The following is a 19,620-nucleotide window of genomic DNA, read 5'->3' on the forward strand; positions in this document are numbered from 1 at the left end:
TACACTTAGTACATAACATTGTCACAAAATTCTCCAATATTTGATTAAGCAAGGACTGGATGTAAAATAACACTCACACTGCTTTAGCCCACCAATAAGTACCTCTCCGGACTGGCATTAATTTTAGGGTACAATTTGGAATCCACGGTCCCAAAACATTGCAAAAGGCTTAGATTAAATTTGTAAATAGCTGCAGAGTTCTTGTGTCCCTCTCCCCTAATAATCAATGCATTGTGGCTATGTCCACTGTTGGTCCAGAGCACTACAGTTGGGGTGGGATGGAGCTCCATACTTTAGGTGGTGGATGGGGTGGGGAGGGGAGAGGTCAGGTGAAATTGGTCAGAAGGGCTTGTTGTGAATCACCAGTGTGTTTTAGAATGGAATCAATTCTTTGGAGAAGGAAATAGGTACTGGTGCACAACTACCCCTTTCTCTTTGTAGCCATTAATCAAATTTACCCTAACAGGTGCTTGGTAGATGTGGTGGGGTTGTAGGTGTAACTGAAATCTTACGAGTCATCAACCAGTACCAGAAAACTATTAGTAAAGGGTTTAAAACCATAGCAGGTGCATGAATAATCATTTAACATGATGCAACGTGATGCCATGTCCCTTGGTGCCAATTTAGAAATATGAATGATATCTTCACCATTTGACTGGATACTCATGCTCTACAAAATACATTACTCACCCAATGAACGTCTTCTTGCTATAAACAGCCAGAAGAAAGGCACTGAGGACCACCAGGGCTCTCATTTTCAAAAGGACAGATAGGGGCTGAAAGGACCTCCTTTCACTGGCCAGCTTATAAATGATTTCTTACCTGCTGTAATCTAATCTGAGTGACATTATTATTTAAGATAAATTAATTGCTCTATACTTTGTGTGACTTTTGACTCCCTGCTGTGTAGTTCCCACAGCATAATGGGCTATACCCACTACATTAGTTTTCACCTGTAGGAGTTGGTGAAGACACAACACCTGGTTAAATAGGTCATTATCCCACATGTGTTTTCCTCTTATCCCCATTCCATAGAATTCACAGGGCTCCTGGCTGATAAGATGTTTTACAAGGTTATGCTGGTATATTTTAATTCTATTTTTAGAATACAAAACCATTGCACTTCACTTTTTAGTTAGCACAAGCCATGACTAGGATACCTCTGTGACCTCTACCTCCACTATGTTTCTACCTAGGATATGTTCTACGTAGGATACACTCAAAACAGATCTCTATCCCTCACTCATTTTCCTTTCCCTGCATTCACTCTATTTCTCTCTCACACCTATCCCTCATTGTTTCATTTTTATCTCTGTCTTTCAGTCTTCCTCTATGTTTATCTCTCACTCTTTCTTCACTTCAATGCAGGCTTTATTTCTCACAAGCTTTCATCTCTACTCAGTCTCTATCTCCTTCAATTACTTGCATCTCTGCCCCAGTATGTACTTCTTTCACATTTTCTCTTATCATTGCCTCCAGTCTTTGCACGCCTACCTCAGAAATTATCTCATAGTTTCACCGCCACCATCTTAATCTCACTCTTTCTCTCAGTACTAGCTCCAGGCTGCTTCTTGCTCTTTTTCTCATCTCTCTCTCAGTCCCCATCTCTCTCATCCTCCTCTATTTCTCTCTCTCATTTCTGCTCACATTCTCTCTCCGTCTTTCTTTCATCTCTACCTCTCTAGCTATTCAGAGAAAAATGAACCAATACTAAAAAAAACCTTATTAGTCTCTATTTATCTACTGTTTCTATTGGGGGACTGTTTGAAATGGTAGGTTAACATTCAAGTTTATAAAAATAAAATCTGAAATGAATTTGGCAGCAGAAAGTGATTTAACAAAAACTCACTGAACATCAGCCATTATTTCATACCAGTAGCACTTCAAAGTGCTACATTTCAAAAACGATCATCTTTCAGATGCAATAGCTTTATTGGAACACAGACGAACCAGGCACCTCAACCACGCAAGGGGCCAATGAATGAGCCTTTTGCTGTTCTTTCCAATAAGGTTCCCAGCACAATGGGGCAGCTAGTAGCCTCACAGTTCCAGTGGCCTGGGTTCCTCCAGTACTGTCTGTATAGGTTGCACATTCTCCCTGTGACCACATAGCTTTCCTCCCAACCCCAAAATCATGTGAGTGGGTAGTTAAATTGACCACTGTAAAATTGCCCCTAGTAGGTCAATAAGTGACGGTATGTGGTGAGGGGCAGAGAGGGGATGGTGATGGGATTGGGAATGTGGACAGAATAAAATGTGCTAGGGTAGAATTAGTGTAAAAATGGATGCTAGATGGTTGGCACAGACTCAGTGGGCTGAAGGGCCTGCTTCCATGGTTTTTCTCTGTGATTCACTACGACTCAAGTAGTGAGGTCCATCACTGTGCATTTGCCTGTATGAATTTGCTTCCACAGCTTCCATCTCCATCATCCGTTACACAAGTGGCTGGTTACTTTTTACAATTGAGTCTTTAAAACATGGCTCTCCCAGAAACTTACCATTTAAACATGTGTGAGTTCAAATCTGGTCTTTACTCTGTTAGCTGATGTTGGTCAAGGCAGCAGTGTGGGTTCTCAAGCCTAATCACTATGAACATGGTTTCCTGGAAATTATACATTGTGTGCCAGCTTCACAGCCATTAAACCTAAGTAGCCTGTTCAATTCTTTTAGGAGTAGGGGAATGGGGTGGGAAGACCAAGTTTCATCAAATAGATGCAAGGACGATATCACTGCCTAGGAATTTTTCCCTTTCTGTGCTGTGTCCCAGTACAAATCCACAAGTACTGGCTGCCCATGGTAACATACTAAGTTGTGGCCTTTCCTTGTGTGTGATCATAGCTCATCACCCCCTCATTTCCACTTATTGGCTCTTCACCCCCTTGATATCTTTAGCTGGCAGACATCTGTCAACTTCAATCTAGAAAATATCATCTATCTCCCAGATAATTGAGGAGTGGAGAAAGTTCAGCATCCAAAAACTTTAACTGGAGAAAGCATTGTGGCAAAATGAAGGTGTCAGTGATTTTAAAACTGTTAAGGAAGTGGTTTGTAAAGTTCCTCAGAAGCCTGTAATCACTGATGTTCTGTCTGATGTTGACTGAATGTATTGGGAGATCCAGTAGATTTGTTGCAGCTGGGATAGTTACTGTTGGTAGGAAGGATGTACACATATATTGTGTGCAGGAGCATCATGAACTCAGGAAACCTCCATGCAACGGAACTTAGCAGCAAGATAAATGAGTGCTGAGGGACACTGCCTGGTGTAAAGACTTTCACTCATTGAAAATATCCAGAAATCTTTGGGTTGGTGCAACCAATGATCTAAAAATGCCCAGAGACAATAATGTTCAAATTCCCTCGAATGGTGTAACATTGGCAGATCTTGGGGAAACTCAGGGCTAGTACTCAAGAAATGGAAACTTCCACTTTTCCATTCTCCACCCCCAACATTCCTCTCACCGATAGTCATAGAATCACACAGCACAGAAACAGGCCCTTTGGCCCACCACATCCATGCCAATCTTTTTGCCCATCTACATTAAATCCCATTTGCCCACATTAGAGCTGTATATTTTATTTGCCTTGCCTATTGAAGTGTCTAACTGCCTCTTAAATATAGCAATGGTATCTGATTCCACCACCTCCTCTGACAGCAAGTTCCAGATATCAACAAAAAAATCTTACCTCTCAGACCCATTTTAAAACTTCTTCCTCTCATCTTAAAGTGCATGGAATGGGCTGCCGGCAATGGTTGTGGAAGTGGATACGATAGAGTCTTCTAAGAGACTTTTGGATAGGTACATGGAGCTGAGAAAAATAGAGGGCTATGTTAAGCCTAGTAATTTCTAAGGTAGGGACATGTTCGGAACAGCTTTGTGGGCCGAAGGGCCTGAATTGTCCTGTAGGTTTTCTATATTTCTACGTTTCTAAACCTATGCCCTCTTGTTTTTGATGCCGTTACCATGGGTAAAAAGGATTTTGACTATCTACTCTATCAATGCCTCTCATAATCTTATATAATTCTATCAGATGGGAAAGTTTTTGTGTTTTTTTTAACTAAATCATTAATGCTTGAACACAGTGACTGCATCAGTGCTTGTGCGGTCACTGCACCCCACTGCTCCTAAAATAAGCATAATAACAAGCTGTGTTCAGTGTTGTAACATTTATTGCAGGATCTCCTTCTGCCTGTTGCAGAACCTGCACTACCTGCACCGCAGAGTTCTCAGAGACAGCAGATGGTTCTTCACTGAGGCAAGAACTCTTTTCTCATTTTCCTTTAGATCTAGTGGTGGATTTTTGTTTAATTTGGTGTTCATCAAGAAATCAGCTGCAAACATGCACAGCAGGCAATGTAGATCTAGATTCAGAGATTGTCATTTTCAGGGGGATCCAACTTTGCAGAAGGGAACTGGCCAGTCTGTGCTGAGCCAATTGATTGGGGCAGCATTTTATGCTTCTTGGTTGCCGAGCTTGTTCTTAATTCTTGAACAGATCTGGACCCTGCACCTGAGTAAAGATGTAAGTGGAGGTGCAGCCCAGATTCACAATGATACTGGAGATGAAGGGTTCAATTGCTAAATTGCAAGGACAGGTTGCATAAGATATTGGAAAGAGTGTGTGTTTGTGTGTATATTTGAGTGTGTGCATGTAATTGGTAATTGGTTTATTATTGTCATATGCACCAATTTGCAGTGAAAAGCTTTTGTTTACATGTCATCCAGCCAGATCATTCCATACATAAGTACATCGAGGTAGTACAAAAGGGAAAAAAAACAGAATGCATGAATATAATGTCACAGTTACAGAGAAGGTGCAGTAAAGGTAGACAAATAAAGTGCAAGGGCCATGACAAGGTATATCAAGAGATCAAGAGTTCATCTTTATCATATAAGTAGTCAGTTAAAGAGTTTTATAACAACGGGATGGAATCTGTCCTTGAGCCTGGTGGTGTGTGATTTCAAGATTTTGTATATTCTGCCCAATGGGCGAGGGGAGAAGAGAGAATGACCTAGGTGGGAGGGGTTCTTGATTATGTTGGCTGCCCTCCCGAGGCAGCAGGAAGTGTAGACGGAGTCAATGGAGGGGAGGCTGGTATCCGTCATAGACTGGGCTGTGTCCACAACTCTTTGTAATTTCTTGTGGTCTTGGGCAAAGTAGTTGCCATACCCAACTGTGATGCATCCAGATAGGATGCTTTCTATGGTGCATCTGTAAAAATTGGTGAGGGTCATCAGGGACATTCTGAATTTCCTTAGCCTTCTGAGGAATTAGAGGCACTGGTGTGCTTTCTTGGCCATGTGGCTGGACCAGGACAAATTGTTGGTGATACTTACACCTAGGAATTTGAAGCTCTCAACCATCTCCACCTCAGCACCATTGGTACAGAGAGGCATGTGTACTTCATCCCACTTCCTGAAGTCAATGACCAGCTCTTTTGCTTTGCTGACATCAAGAGGGGTTGTTGTCTTGACACCATGCCACGAGGCTCTCTACCTCCTTCCTGTAACTCGTTGCTGCTTGAGATCTGGCCCACTACGGTGGTGTCATCTGTGAACTTGTAAATGGAGTTACAGCAGAATCTGGCCACACAGTGGTGAGTGTATAAGGAGTAAAGTAAGGGGCTGAGGTCATAGCCTTGCAGGGCACTGGTGTTGAGGATAATCATGGAGGAGGTATTGCTTGTGGTCTATTGGTCAGGAAGTTGTAGAGGGCGGGTGCCAGGTCTTAGGTCTAGGAGTTTGGAGATGAGTTTGTTTGGAATTATTGTACCGAAGGCAGAACCATGTGTTCATTCACACACTTTACTGCCCTTTAAAGCATGTGTAATGTGTTATACTATTTATCCCCTCCATGTCTGATCATTGACTTTCTCGCTGCACACTGTCCATGTCCTGTGGGCTGATTTGCTTGTTTGTGAAGGTGATACCAGAAGCCAATTATTTGAGTGGGGCCTAGAGAATCTTTCTTTCATAACATGGTAAACAGGAATCCCTCCTTAGCCCAGTTTCCTGCAGTGGGAAGCTCCCTGAATCTCTTGATTGTCAAAGTGACCAGCTGACTTGGTAACGTTTTTCACAATGTATCAGTACATCCTATATAAAGCTGCACATAAAATCTAAATTCCCATTCTATTTACTACAGTGCACAGCACCTATGCATGTAATGCCCATGATGTTAGAGTCATTAATCTCTGACCTCAGGCACTGTTTGTATAGTGACTTTCCCACATGTTGTGGTATCCAGTGAGATTGTGCAAAATTCAGCTCTTTACTAGCCTGGAGAATTTTTTTATTTGCACAGGCTCCATGGTGCTCTGAGCTTAAACTCATTGAACTTAAAGTCTCCATTTTCTAGTAATACATGGAGTGAATCAGTTTTATGCTACTGAATTAATGAACCTCAGAAAACTAGCAAGGTTGTGAAAGAGTGGCACAAGGTAAATGTTATATAATGGAAAGTCAGTATTTCTAACTGGGCTGGAACCAAAGGGAAGGAATATTGCATACAGCAGTCACAGCTATTTGCAGCACAGAAAGAACATATTGGTCTTGAAAGGAAGGTACTGTGTGTTCACCAGAATGCTGCTAGCACCCCAAGGGTTAAATTATAAACAAGACTTGAATTCCCTAGAATATGAAAGATTAAATGGTAAATAAATAGATTCAGACAGATTCAAATCAGAAGAAATTTGTAGGTTTAATGGAGAATCATTTCCCATTGATGTGGAGGACAGGACAATCCAGATCAATCAGAGAAACAGGAAACATTTCTCCAATGGATGGGATGGTAGAAGTATGACTCTCGCTCACAAAATTAGTATTTTCAATGAAAAATTGATAGATTTTGCGGACAAATGTATTAAAGAATGTAGAGCTAGGTCAGGTGAATGGGATTTAGGTACAGATTAGACCTCATCTCATTGAATAGGAGAACAGTCTTGAATCTTTGAATGCCTTCTTCCTGTTCCAATGTGGCTAAATGAAGAGCTATAGCCTATTAGCTGTAATGGGAAGCAGAGTGAGACTCATTGGTCAGGAAGGCTTCCACCGTTATGCTAATATTTGCTCCCCTATCAGTTCAATGTAACATACCCCAAGGGAAGGGGTTCATGCCCAATTCAAACTTACTCAGCCTGCTGGGCTACAAGCCTCTGCTCTCCCTTATAAATCTGAATCAATAAAAAGTGAAAATAATTTGTACCAACCCTGCTGTTGAACTGTGAGCTCCATCTAATGTGGACAGTTTAGCAACCAAATTCATCGTTAGACAGGAACAGTAGGGTGTTTATACATGGTTAATATGCTTTCTACACAAACATCAGCAAAGCCCACCTCCTGCCTTGAGAGCTGGGCAGTCAGAATAGAGATCACTTTATAACACACTTTGTAAATTCTCTCCTTGTTCCTTTTTAGGGCTTTGATGGAAGTCTCATTTGAACTGAGAGCATAGCAGAAGATCAATATCAGAAAGCTTGCAAAGATGGCCAACTTAGCATGTACTTGTATAAATCCATTCAATGACAAGCCACGGTGCTTTCTAAAATTGCTTCTTTTTTCAGCCCTTTTACTGCTCAGTGTGTACATACTTGGTCCCAACAAAAATAATAAGTCAATATTATTTGGAAGGAATATTTTCAAACAGTTGGAAAATATGACCATTGTGGACAGCACCATTAAATCTTCAAAGTGTTTCCAGAATGAAGACTATGAGTCATTCAAAGCCATCAGATCTTCCAAAGGCATGTGGACAATATCCCCAATTGGTAGGCTTGGCAATCAGATGGGACAATATGCAACATTATTTGCTTTGGCCAGATTAAACAGAAAGCAAGCCTACATTGCCCCAGGAATGGCCAAATTCCTATCTCAGAATTTCAAGATTACACTTCCCACTCTCCAGCAAGAGGTTAAGGAAAAGATTCCTTGGAAAAACTATCACCTTTCTGACTGGATGGAAGAAAGGTATAAAAATATCTCAGGAGATTATATTAAATTCTCAGGATATCCATCTTCTTGGACGTTCTACCACCACCTTCGGGAAGAAATCCTTCATGAATTTTCTTTTCATGAGTTTGTAACAAAGGAAGTCACCTTGTATTTACAGAATACAACAGCACCACGTCAAAATGTTACATACATTGGTGTTCATGTTCGAAGAGGAGATTACGTGAAAGTTATGCCCAAGGTGTGGAAAGGCGTGATTGGAGACAAAAACTATTTGGAACAAGCCATGTCCTACTTCAGGAATAAATACAAGGATGCTTTCTTCATAGTGGTAAGCAATGGAATCAATTGGTGTCGGGAGAATATAGATGCCTCCAAAGGGGATGTCTACTTCTCAGGAGATGGAAATGAATCAAAGCCACACAGAGACTTTGCCATTCTTGCTCACTGCAATCACACCATAATGACCATTGGCACATTTGGATTCTGGGCTGCTTACCTTGCTGGTGGGGAGGCCATCTACCTTGCAAACTTCACTTTGCCCAGCTCACCCTTCTTAAATGTTTTTAAATATGAGGCGACCTTCCGGCCAGAATGGATTGGAATTGCTGCTGATCTTTCACCTCTTCTGGTCAAGACACCTTAACAATTAAACAACGACAATTTGGATGGTGTTTCATCTGAAGAACAGACAAGTTTAAAAGAAAAGCAAGAGACCTCAGTAAAGTTTATGCCTCTCCTCTCCAGTTCTCCCATTATGGCATTCTTGAGTTTACTTGTCAATCTGATCAGTTATACCAAACATTTACATTTTACACTTCTTAATCTCTTAACTTTATTATTTATACTTTCCCTATTTAGCTCACCTTCTCCTAATTCCCCGCTTAAGCTTTGAAGTAATAATATATCTTTGCCATGTAATACTTTGATGATGATGTTCTGTTGTAACCTCTTTGTTGCTAAGGTGACTTAGAATCACAGAATCATCTATGAATTAGCTCATGCTGCCAGTGCCAGCTCTTTAAGTGAGCTCTCCAATTGCTCTCACACCACCTGCTCTTTCCCAATAGCCTACAAATTATTTTTTTCCATCAGTATTTATCCAAGTGTCTTCAGTCATCTATTTAAATGGTGCATTCCAGATCCTAACAACTTGCCGCATAAAAAAAATTCCCCACTCTGCCTCCTGGCTTTGCAGATTTGTATCCTTCAGTTAGTAACTCTCCTGCAATTTCTCTCTTTCAATCTCTGTCAAAACTTTGTTATAATGTTGATCATCTCCCCTTAACTCTCTCTGCTCTAAAAGGAACATCTCAGTTTCTGCAGTCTCATCCTTTGTACTAATCTGTTAATTTCATCTGCCCCCTCTCCAAAGCATCATTCCCAAAATGTGAACTCCCAAACTGGAGACAATTCTTTAGCTGACCAGTGATGTTTTTTATCCCATTCATGACCCGTGATCAGGGTTGTTACTGCTCCCCAAACTTTCACCATTCCTGTATAGGCAAACCCCGCGTTACAGCCGTTCGAGGAACAGAAATTCGCCCTTACAGAATTCACAAATCACTACCTGACAATTTGAGATATGGAACAAAATTGACTCTTACATAATTTATGTGAAAAACGGTAAATAAATACAGTTTTTTTCAACTCGCATTTCTTGATGCATGCACCAATGATGTGGCTCTGCGTTACGAAAAATCATGATACAGCCTGTTTTCTAGGAATGCAACCCCCTTGTAATGTGGGGGTTGCCTATTTTTTGAGCTGGAAAACCATCTGAGCGCAGAGCATTAATTCTAAAAGCCTTCTGGTGCTTTTCAATTCCCAGCTTTAAAGTGGAATTGACTAAGTCCTGACCACAGCAGTTTCTAAAAACTAGGCAGTTTAAAAGAGATAAGTTACCTAGTACTTAGTACACATTTCTCAAAGTAATTCATGCATTTCATATTTGATTTTTAGTGTGCAGGCTAGTGTTTCAGCCATTTCATGCATTGCAAAATATTCCATTGTGTGACAGAACTTGGAGTCAGAAAACATTGTAATAACAGCAATCTGCATTTACAAAGTTCCAGGGCTTTAGGATGGTGGAAATGCCAGGGTATTCTGTGAATAACCTGGTGCAGGTTAGCAGGATTGGCTGACACCTCAGTTGGATGGATGAATTTTGAGTAAATTGGAGAGAGAAGTTGATGGTCAATAATGGAAATGGTCTTGGGAAACAAATAACTTTTTCCTCAATCATCTATTGAAGGTGGTGGTGAATTTCATCATCGATGTTTGCCTTTGCCTAGAGACGGCTCCCTGAGATAAGGAAAGGGTGTTTGACGATCAAGACCCCAGACTTTATACAAAACTCCTGGTTTATCTGGCCGCAATGATTCCTATCCTCCCATATGTTTCTATGACCTGGACTATATTTCAAGGTACTGAAAAAAAACACCAACACCGTCTCTGCAAAATCCTGAAAATTCACTAGGACAAGACAAGTAGCATCAGTGTCCACTCCCTGGTCAATACCCTGATTAGTGAGGCCCCAGGTACACTCAGTCAACAATGTTGTGCAGACCATATTGCTCATATTCCCAATTCCTGAAATAGACACTTTATTCCAAGCTCCGTTATGGAGATCACCAGATGAACAGAGGAGAACATTCAAGGATGTGCTCGAAGCCTCCTCAAAGATATGAAACAACCCCACTGACTCCTGCACACTTCTGGCCCATAACCACTCAAAGTGAAAAAGGAGCATTTGGGCTGGTACTGTGTACCTTGAGGCTATGTACTGGTAGCACTCAGAGGCCCAGTATAAGTGGCAGCAAAAGCAGACCACCTCACAAGCTACCCACCCACCCACTTGCTCTATGAGCCACCATCTGCGGAAGAGTCTGCGGCTCCCACATTGATCCCATTTGCCACCTCAGAACACATAGAACCAGAGTGGAAGCCAAACATCCTTGATCCCAAGGGACTGCCTAAGATTGGGAAACAGTGGTGGGACATGAAAGTTGAAGAAAGTCATCCCCTTTGATGGACTCTTGGGGAGGCCATGAAAGAAATCAAGGCTGAGAGAATGGAACATACATAGAACATAGAACAGTAGAGCACAGGAACAGGCCCTCGCATCAGTGTTTCAACCTGAAACATCGACAATTCCTTTCTTCTCACAGACCTGCTCGACCTGCTGAATTCTTCCAGCAGATTGTTTGCTGCTGGTAAAGGCTGAACTAATTGGACCATGGCCTTTTGGTCACCAATTACTGCTACTGTCTTTGGTTACCAATTTATGTTAAAGTGTGTTCATAAAGGGTTAAAATTCGTTTTAAACAGCGTTTTGGATAAAATTGGGGGTGGGGGAAGGGGAGACGTACAAAAGTAATTAAAGGAGGAGTGAGGAAATGGGCAATTCTATCTTCAAGGCAAGCCAGCAAAACAGGTCAGCAGAGTGGTGCCTGAGGAAATAGTAGCAAAAGGAAATCACTCCAGATGTATCGGCTTGAACGAGCTCTTTCTCACAATCAGAAGGGGCCTCCCACCTGTATAGGTGAACTGCAGACACAGGAACTTAAAGGCGACCTCCTGCTCCATCACCAGCAAAGGAACAAGGGTCAGATAGGAAGACAGTAGTTAAGGTCCATGGTTCAGTCTATCTTAAGAAAAACGCTACCCATATCGATTAATATTTTGCTTCAAGGTAGTGTCCGCATATACTAAAAGGGCTGCTGATTAGCCCATTGAATGTTTTATTATTATACTCAGTTATGAGAAATAACTTCTTTTCGTTGGATCTGTGGGGCCACTGGAAAAGCAGCATTTATTGCACATGGCCCCACAGGTTGTGGTGCGCCTTCAACCAATGGAGGAACTTTAATCATGGAGAGTGAAATTAACTTAAAGATTGACTTGTGATTTTCATTTGCTGACTTTCAAATAAAGCATGTTAACAATTCATGTCTGGCTTTGTGTGTGAATCAATGCTCCTTGAAAACTGGAGGGTTCACAATACTCATTGGTATTGGTTTATTATTGTCACTTATACTGAGGTACAGTGAAAAGCTTGTCTTACGAACCAATCGTACAGGTCAATTCATTACACAGTGCAGTTACATTGAGTTAGTACAAAGTGCATTGATGTAGTACAGGTAAAAACAGTAACAGTACAGAGTAAAGTGTCACAGCTACAGAGAAAGTGCAGTGCAATAAGGTGTAAGGTCACAACAAGGTAGATCGTGAGGTCATAGTCCATCTCATTGTATAAGGGAACCGTTCAATAGTCTTATCACAGTGGGATAGAAGCTGTCCCTAAGTCTGGTGATACGTACCCTCAGGCTCCTGTATCTTCTACCCGATGGAAGAGGAGAGAAGAGAGTATGTCCCGGGTGGGTGGGGTCTTTGATTATGCTGGCTGCTACACCAAGACAATGAGAGTCCAAGGAGGGGAGGCTGGTGTCTGTGATGCGCTGGGCTGTGTCCACAACTCTCTGCAGTTTCTTGCGGTCCTGGGCAGAGCAGATGCCGTACCAAGCCGCGGTACATCCAGATAGGATGCTTTCTATGGTGCATCAGTAAAAGTTGGTGAGAGTCAAAGGGGACAAACCAAATTTCTTTAGCCTCCCGAGGAAGTAGAAGCGCTGGTGAGCTTTCTTGGCCATGGCATCTACGTGATTTGACCAGGACAGGCTGTTGGTGATGTTCACTCCCAGGAATTTGAAGCTCTCAGCCCTCTCGACCTCAGCACCATTGATGTAGACAGGGGCATGTACACCGCCCCCTTTCCTGAAGTCAATGACCAGCTCTTTCATTTTGTTGACATTGAGGGAAAGGTTGTTGTCATGACACCATTCCACTATGCTCTCTATCTCCTTCCTGTACTCCGATTCATCGCTGTTTGAGATATGGCCTACAACGGTGGTATCATATGCAAACTTGTAGATGGAGTTAGAGCAGAATCTGGCCACACAGTCATGAGTGTATAGTGAGTAGAGGGCTGAGGACGCAGCATTGTGGGGCACCAGTGTTGAGAATAATCGTGCCGGAGGTATTGCTGCCTATCCTCGCTGATTGCGGTCTGTTTGTTAGAAAGTCAAGGATCCAGTTACAGAGGGAGGTGTTGAGTCCTAGGTCTCAGAGTTTGGTGACAAGCTTGCTTGGAATTATTGTATTGAAGGCAGAGCTGTAGTCAATAAACAATAGTCTAATGTATGTGTCTTTACTGACCAGATGCTCCAGAGCTGAGTGTAGGGCCAGGGAGATGGCATCCGCTGTAGACCTGTTTCGCCAATAGGCGAATTGCAATGGGTCCAGGTTATCTGGTAGGCTGGAGTTGATGCATGCCATGACCAACCTCTCAAAGCACTTCATGATGGTGGATGTCAGAGCCACTGGTCGGTAATCATTGAGGCATGTTACCTTGCTTTTCTTTGGTACTGGGATGATAGTGGTCTTCTTAAAACAGGAGGGAACCTGTGATTGAAGCAGGGAGAGGTTGAATATGTCTGCAAATACTTCTGCCAGCTGATCAGCACAAGATCTGAGCACGTGGCCCGGGACACCATCTGGGCCAGGTGCTTTCCTTGTGTTCACTCTCCGGAAGACTGATCTTACGTCCTCCACTGTGATCACAGGTTCAGCTGCGTTGGTGGCTGTCAGGGTGGATGGTGGCAATCCACTTCCCTTTTGTTCAAAACGCACATAGAATGCATTAAGTTCATCAGGAAGGGATGTGCTGTTGTTAGCTATGCAGCCCAACTTCGCCTTGTAGCCGTTACGGCATGTAAGCCCTGCCATAACTGGCGGCTGGTCAGGGACTCCATTTTGAGTCAGTATTGCCTCTTGGCATCCCTGATAGCTTTTTGAAGGTCATACCTCGATTTCTTGTACAGATCAGGATCACCAGATTTGTGTGCAGTAGTCCTCTCCTTCAGTAGGGAGTGGATCTCCCGGTTCATCCATGGTTTCCTGTTTGGGAACACCTGTATTGTCTTCTTTAGTACACAGTCCTCCACACACTTGCTGATAAAGTCTGTGATGGTGGTGGCATACTCATCAAGGCTGGCAACTGAGTCTTTGAACATGGACCAGTCCACTGTCTCAATGCAGTCACGTAGGAGCTCATCTGCTTCGTCAGACCAGCACTGCACAACTCTCCATACTGGATCCTCCCGTTTCAGTTTCTGTTTGTATTCAGGGAGGAGGAGCACAGCCTGGTGGTCTGATTTCCCAAAGTGAGGACGAGGGGTGGCTCAGAAGGCACCTTTGATGGTTGTATAGCAGTGGTCAAGGGTGCTGGGGCCCCTGGTGGAGCAGGAGATGTGCTGATAGTATTTTGGTAACACACTCTTGAGGTTGGCCTGATTTATAGTCCCCTGCAATGATGAAGAAGGTCTCAGGGTATCCTGTCTCAAGGTTGTTGACCATGGAGTATAGCTCATTGACTGCAGGCTTCATGTCCGTCTGTGGTAGGATGTCGACTGCCATGAGGATAGCTGAAGCGAACTCCCTTGGCAGATAGAATGGTCGACGCTTCACTGTTAGATATTCCAGGCTGGGTGAGCAGGAGCTCGTCAGGACTGTCACGTCCAAGCACCACAAGTTATTGATTAAGAAGCAGAACCCCTCCGCCTTTAACTTTGCCTGAGGACTCTGTACGGTCCATTTGATGAATTGAGAAGCCGTCAGGTTGAATAGCAGAGTCAGGTGAGGCAGGTGTGAGCCACATTTCAGTGAGACGATGTTTCAGTGAGTGATGTTTCATTACATATAAACAAGGGGTTCACAATCCATTTTCCTGGGTCATGTTATCTTATGACATCGTGGACAGTGTTGGGAAACTCTAGATTATAAGGGATTTGGAGTCAGGTTGTGGGAGTGATTTTTGACACTGAACCCTAAATTGGTGGCATTTAAATTACTTCTGGTTTTATTAAAAAGGACTACATCAGGACTGAAAGGATTTGAATCAAATTCTTCTTTATATTTAGAACAGATGAACTACAGGCAGAGGATAGGTGAAAAGACTTGTTCTGTTTATTCATTCTGGGGTTGTGGACGTCACCAACAACACCAACATTTATTGTCTATCCTTGAACTGAGGAGACAGGTACGAATTAACGCCATTGATGGGGTTGGAACCAAATTTAAATCAGATTGAGTAAATGTGGCAGATTTCCCTTTGGTTTTAAGCTAATCCATGTTTCATGGTCACTATTACTGGAACTAGCTTTTTACTCCAGATTTATTTAATTACTGATCTGAGTTTAATTTCCCCAGCTGCCTTGGAGCAATTTGAACTCATTTCACTGGATCAGGTCTCAGGGTACTAGTGCAGTCTTAACAACAGCACTGCTGATAAAGTGCCAGAATGACTGGAAAAATGAACATCCTCAAGATCCAGAGAAAATTGGAGACTTGGATCCAAGATAGGATAATGGTGTTTTAGTGGCTGGATGTCTAATGCAATGGAATTGCACAGGGATTAATACAAGGTTCTCTGCTTTTGGTGGTACATCTTAATGATGTAAACTTAAATATAGGGGCCATGAACGAGAGTAATGTGAGGATCAATGGATGCAGTGCAGCAAATGGTTCTTTTTTACACTACTTGGTGTCCTTAACATTCAGCTATTACAAAGAGTAGAAGTCAAGATACAGAAGCTTTTAGACACAAAGGAGTCCATTATAATCACTGGCAAAGTGATGATGCACATCAGTAACAGTGCTATCAAGCTTTACTTACTCACCAATAACCTAATCACCAATGCTCAGTTTGCGTTTCACCAGGACCTCTTAGCTCCAAGTCTCATCACAGCCTTGGTCTGCATTGGCCAAAGAGCTGAGATGAGAGTGACTGCCCTTAACACGAAGGCAGCTTTTGACCAAGTGTGGCCTTAAGGGGCCCTGATAGAACTGAAGTCAGTGACACCAAGGGCAAAACACTCCAATGGTTGGAGTCATCCTTGCACAAAGCAAAATAGTTGTGGTTGTTGAAAGTCAGTCATCCCAGCCCCAGAACATCCCTGAAGGAGTTCCCCAGGGAGTGACCTGGGCCCAAATATCTTTTGCTACTTCATCAATGACCTTCCTTCTATCATAAGGGCAAATGTGCCAATGATTGCACAATACTCAACTGTCGATATTGAACTCCTCTGCAAATGAAGTGGACCAGACCTGCATGCAACAAGATCCTTCACAACATTAAAGCATGGACTGATAAGTGGCAAGTGCCAGGCAATGACCATCTCCAACAGGAAGAAGCTAACCACCTACCCTTATATTCAATGACAATACTTTTGCTGACTCCCCCTCCATTAACATCATGTGAGTTTCCTTAACCAGAATCTTAGTTGGACCAGTCACATAAATATTGCTTGCAATAGCAGGTGAGGAACTGGGTACACAGCAGCAAGTGACTCACCTATTGACACTGCAAAGCCTTTCCACTGTCTACAGAGCATAAGTCAGGAATATGACTTCTTACTATGTATTTACCTCTACTCTTGGTGATTGCTGAATCTTAAGGAAACTAAGTAGTGCAAGACAAGCCATTCAGCCAATCAGATCCATGCTAGTTTGCAGCAGGGCAATCTCATCAGTCCCATTCCCGCTCTTATTTCCCTATGACTCATTCTCTTTCACGTGCCCATCAACTCCCTTTTGCCATTTACCTACACACCTCTGAGTATTTTTTTTAAAACAGTAGCACATTAATCTACTGCCACATCTTTGCGATGTGAGTGGAAACTGGAGCACCTGGGGAATACCCAGAGGGTCACAGGGACAATGTGCAATCTCTGCATGGACAGCACCAGAGGTCAGAATTGAATTCCGGCTGCTGGAATTGTGAGGCGCAAGCACCAACTCCTGTGCCACTGAGCTGCCCACTTGCCCTGTTATCAGCAACACTCTGAAGCTTGGCACCATCCAGGAATAAGCAGTCCAGTTGATTTGTTATCAATCCACCACTTGAACATTTATCCCCTCTACCACTGTGTACTGTGGCTGCAGTGTGTACCATCTACAAAATGCAGTTTGATTAGTGAGGACCACTAGCATCAACATAGACAAGGGCAGCAGGAGCATGGGAACACCACCAATTTTGTGCCACAGATCACTCTAATTTGGAAATATGTTGCTGTACTTTCATCTTTGCTAGATATAAATCTTGGAATTCCCCATACAACAGCAATGTAAGAGTACCTTCACCTTCAGGGGTACAAGAAGGTGGCTCACTACCACTTTCTCAAGGGCAATTTGACATGGGCAATTAATGCTGGCCTTAACAAAAATAAGACCCCCAAATAAGACAAACCTTGCATCTCACAGATTTCCCAGAGTGCGGCTGCGCAGAATCAACTATTACACCACCTAGACGTTCAATATATTAACGACTATCTATTGACGTGAATCAACATGACAATTTGCAAAATTTCCTCATCCTTCAACTTCTTTGCAACAAAAATCTGCTCTTTAGGACAGGCACTGGTGTAGAGTTCAGTCACTGAGGAGGTGGAAGATAGTTTGTTGTGATCGTCCTGTTCACAGAGGAATCCTTCCACGCACTTGAATAAAACTTAATATTTTCTGTTTTTTTGCACAGATATCAGGTTAAGTGTCCATAAGGACCTACATGCAAGCTTCACTGAATCAGCTGTCATATATGTCGATTTGGGCCCTTGCTGATGGTCACCACCTAAAGAGGGGATGTTGTTGATAAGATGAAGGAAAGTAGGGTGGAACAAAGGGTAAGAGGACCAGATGTCCTAATGGCCTTTTTCTGAGCTAAATCTTCTTTGTTATTCTATATCCCAGGTTGTGTTACTCATCATAAACCAAGTTGCCATAACAGTCAGGAGGTAGATCTAAATATTCTTGTTGATTTTGATAATATTACAATCTAAGAAAGTGTTTACACCAATTCCTAACTTGGTTGGAGCTGTAAAGACCCCATGACAGACAAACATGTACAGGCATAAATTATCAGGAACTCCTTTGTAAAAAAGAAATGTAAGTATTAATTCAGAGCCAGACTTGGAATGAAATGTCAACATGTTGGTGCATATTTATCATCTGCAGAAATGTCAAAGTAGTTGTAGGTAGAAAAATAACATTTCAGAGAGATTTATCAGTACCATTTGTTAGTTATATGAAAAATTCCCATATAAACATTGAGTAAGGAACTCTTAAAGGGCTGTGGCTGCCTTAGAATATCTAGTGCCTAAAGGTTCATTACAGAAAAAATCAGTAATCCCACAGGATAGATCAAGGATTAAAAAAAACCATGCCTGTCAAAACTAATTAAAGACTTCCAAATGTATTAATCTTGCAAAAACCTGTTCTTTACTTTAAAGCAATCATACATCCTTTATGACTATAATAAATATTCTTATCCAGGATTAAAATAATTTTTCAATTTTATAATCAAATGCTCTTGAAATACTCCCAGCATAATTAATCTTGTCATTGAGTTATAGAGTTATAGAGCACAGGAATAGGCCTTTTGGCCCAACCGTTCCATGCCGACCAAGATTCCCATCTAAGCTAGTCCCAGTTGCCCACGTTTGGCCCATATCCCTCTAAACCTTTCCTATCCATGTCCAAGCATCTTTTCAATATTGTTAATGTGCCTGCCTCAATCACTTCCTCTGGCAGCTCATTCCATTGACTGACCATTCTCTGGGTGAAAAAGTTGCCCCTCAGGTTTCTATTAAGTCTCTCCCTCTCACTTTAAACCTATGCCCTCTAGTTTTTGATTCCCCAACCCTGAGAACAAGATTGTGTGCATTCACGCTCTCTATGCCTCTCATGATTTTATACACCTCAATAAGATCACCCCTCATTCTCCTGCGCTCCAATGAAAAATGTCCCAACCCACTCAGCCTCTCTCTATGACTCAGTCCCTTGAATCCTGACAACATCCTGTAAATCTCTTCTGCACTCTTTCCAGCTTTAATGGCATCTTTCCTATAGCAGGGTGACCAAAACTGAAAATAGTCCCAATGCAGCCTCACCGTCTTGTACAACTGCAATATAACATCCCAACTTCTATACTCGATGCCTTGACTGATGAAGACCAGTGTGCCAAAAGCCTTCTTCACCACTCTGTCTACCTGCGATGCCATTTTCAGGGACCACGTACTTGTACTCCTAGGTCCCCCTTTTCTACAACAGTCCCAGGGCCCTACTGTTCACTGTGAAAGTGATGCTTGCTCAATGGGCAACGCGAGCAATGCAGACCAGGAGATGGGCTAGACTCCCAATAATAACAAAAGAGGAATACATGGGATGGACTCTAACTACTGTGGTATAGAATAATAGGTAGAATAGACTACTCTTAATAATGGTACTGAGGAAAGAGTGGGCCAGACTTTCAATAAAACAAGTGCAGACAAAGTGCTATGTTAGACCCCCATTAAAAACAAGCCAGGAAACTGGGTGAAACAACAAACAATCTACTGCTAGAACTCAGCAGGGCAAGTCCTGACACTGCAGGGTTATGACCCAAAATTTTGACAATTCCTTTCCCACCACAAATGCTGCTCGACTCACTGAGTTCCACCAGCAGATTGTTTGTTGTTCCAGATTCCAGCATCGGCAGTCTCTTGTGTCTCCAGAAAAATGGGTGAACAAGGCTGTCATCATTTGTGGTGGAGTGTAATGGGTGAGGTAGATTCCCATT

General features: G+C 42.5%; 2 protein-coding genes across 2 annotated transcripts in view; one reads left to right on the top strand and one right to left on the bottom strand.

Moving 5' to 3' along the window:
- LOC127580370 (carboxypeptidase A1-like) overlaps positions 1 to 19,620 on the bottom strand; it is a 35,226-nt gene that overhangs the window by 12,354 nt on the left and 3,252 nt on the right. The window contains exons 3-4 of the mRNA XM_052033736.1: positions 8,446 to 8,587; positions 3,685 to 3,807 (exon numbers count right to left, since the gene is read on the bottom strand). The gene's annotated coding sequence lies outside the window, so the exon portion shown is untranslated. The remainder of the gene's footprint in view (positions 1 to 3,684; positions 3,808 to 8,445; positions 8,588 to 19,620) is intronic.
- Positions 7,654 to 8,592, top strand: LOC127580546 (galactoside alpha-(1,2)-fucosyltransferase 2-like). Its single transcript, XM_052034133.1, has one exon. It carries the CDS (start codon positions 7,654 to 7,656, stop codon positions 8,590 to 8,592), a length of 939 nt encoding a protein of 312 aa, XP_051890093.1.

This window comes from Pristis pectinata, chromosome 19 (genome assembly GCF_009764475.1).
Source record: "Pristis pectinata isolate sPriPec2 chromosome 19, sPriPec2.1.pri, whole genome shotgun sequence".
NCBI lineage: Eukaryota > Metazoa > Chordata > Chondrichthyes > Rhinopristiformes > Pristidae > Pristis > Pristis pectinata.

Excerpts from the sequence above, each read along its gene's own strand:
- LOC127580546 (XM_052034133.1), top strand. The coding sequence starts at position 7,654 with ATGACCATTGTGGACAGCACCATTAAATCTTCAAAGTGTTTCCAGAAT.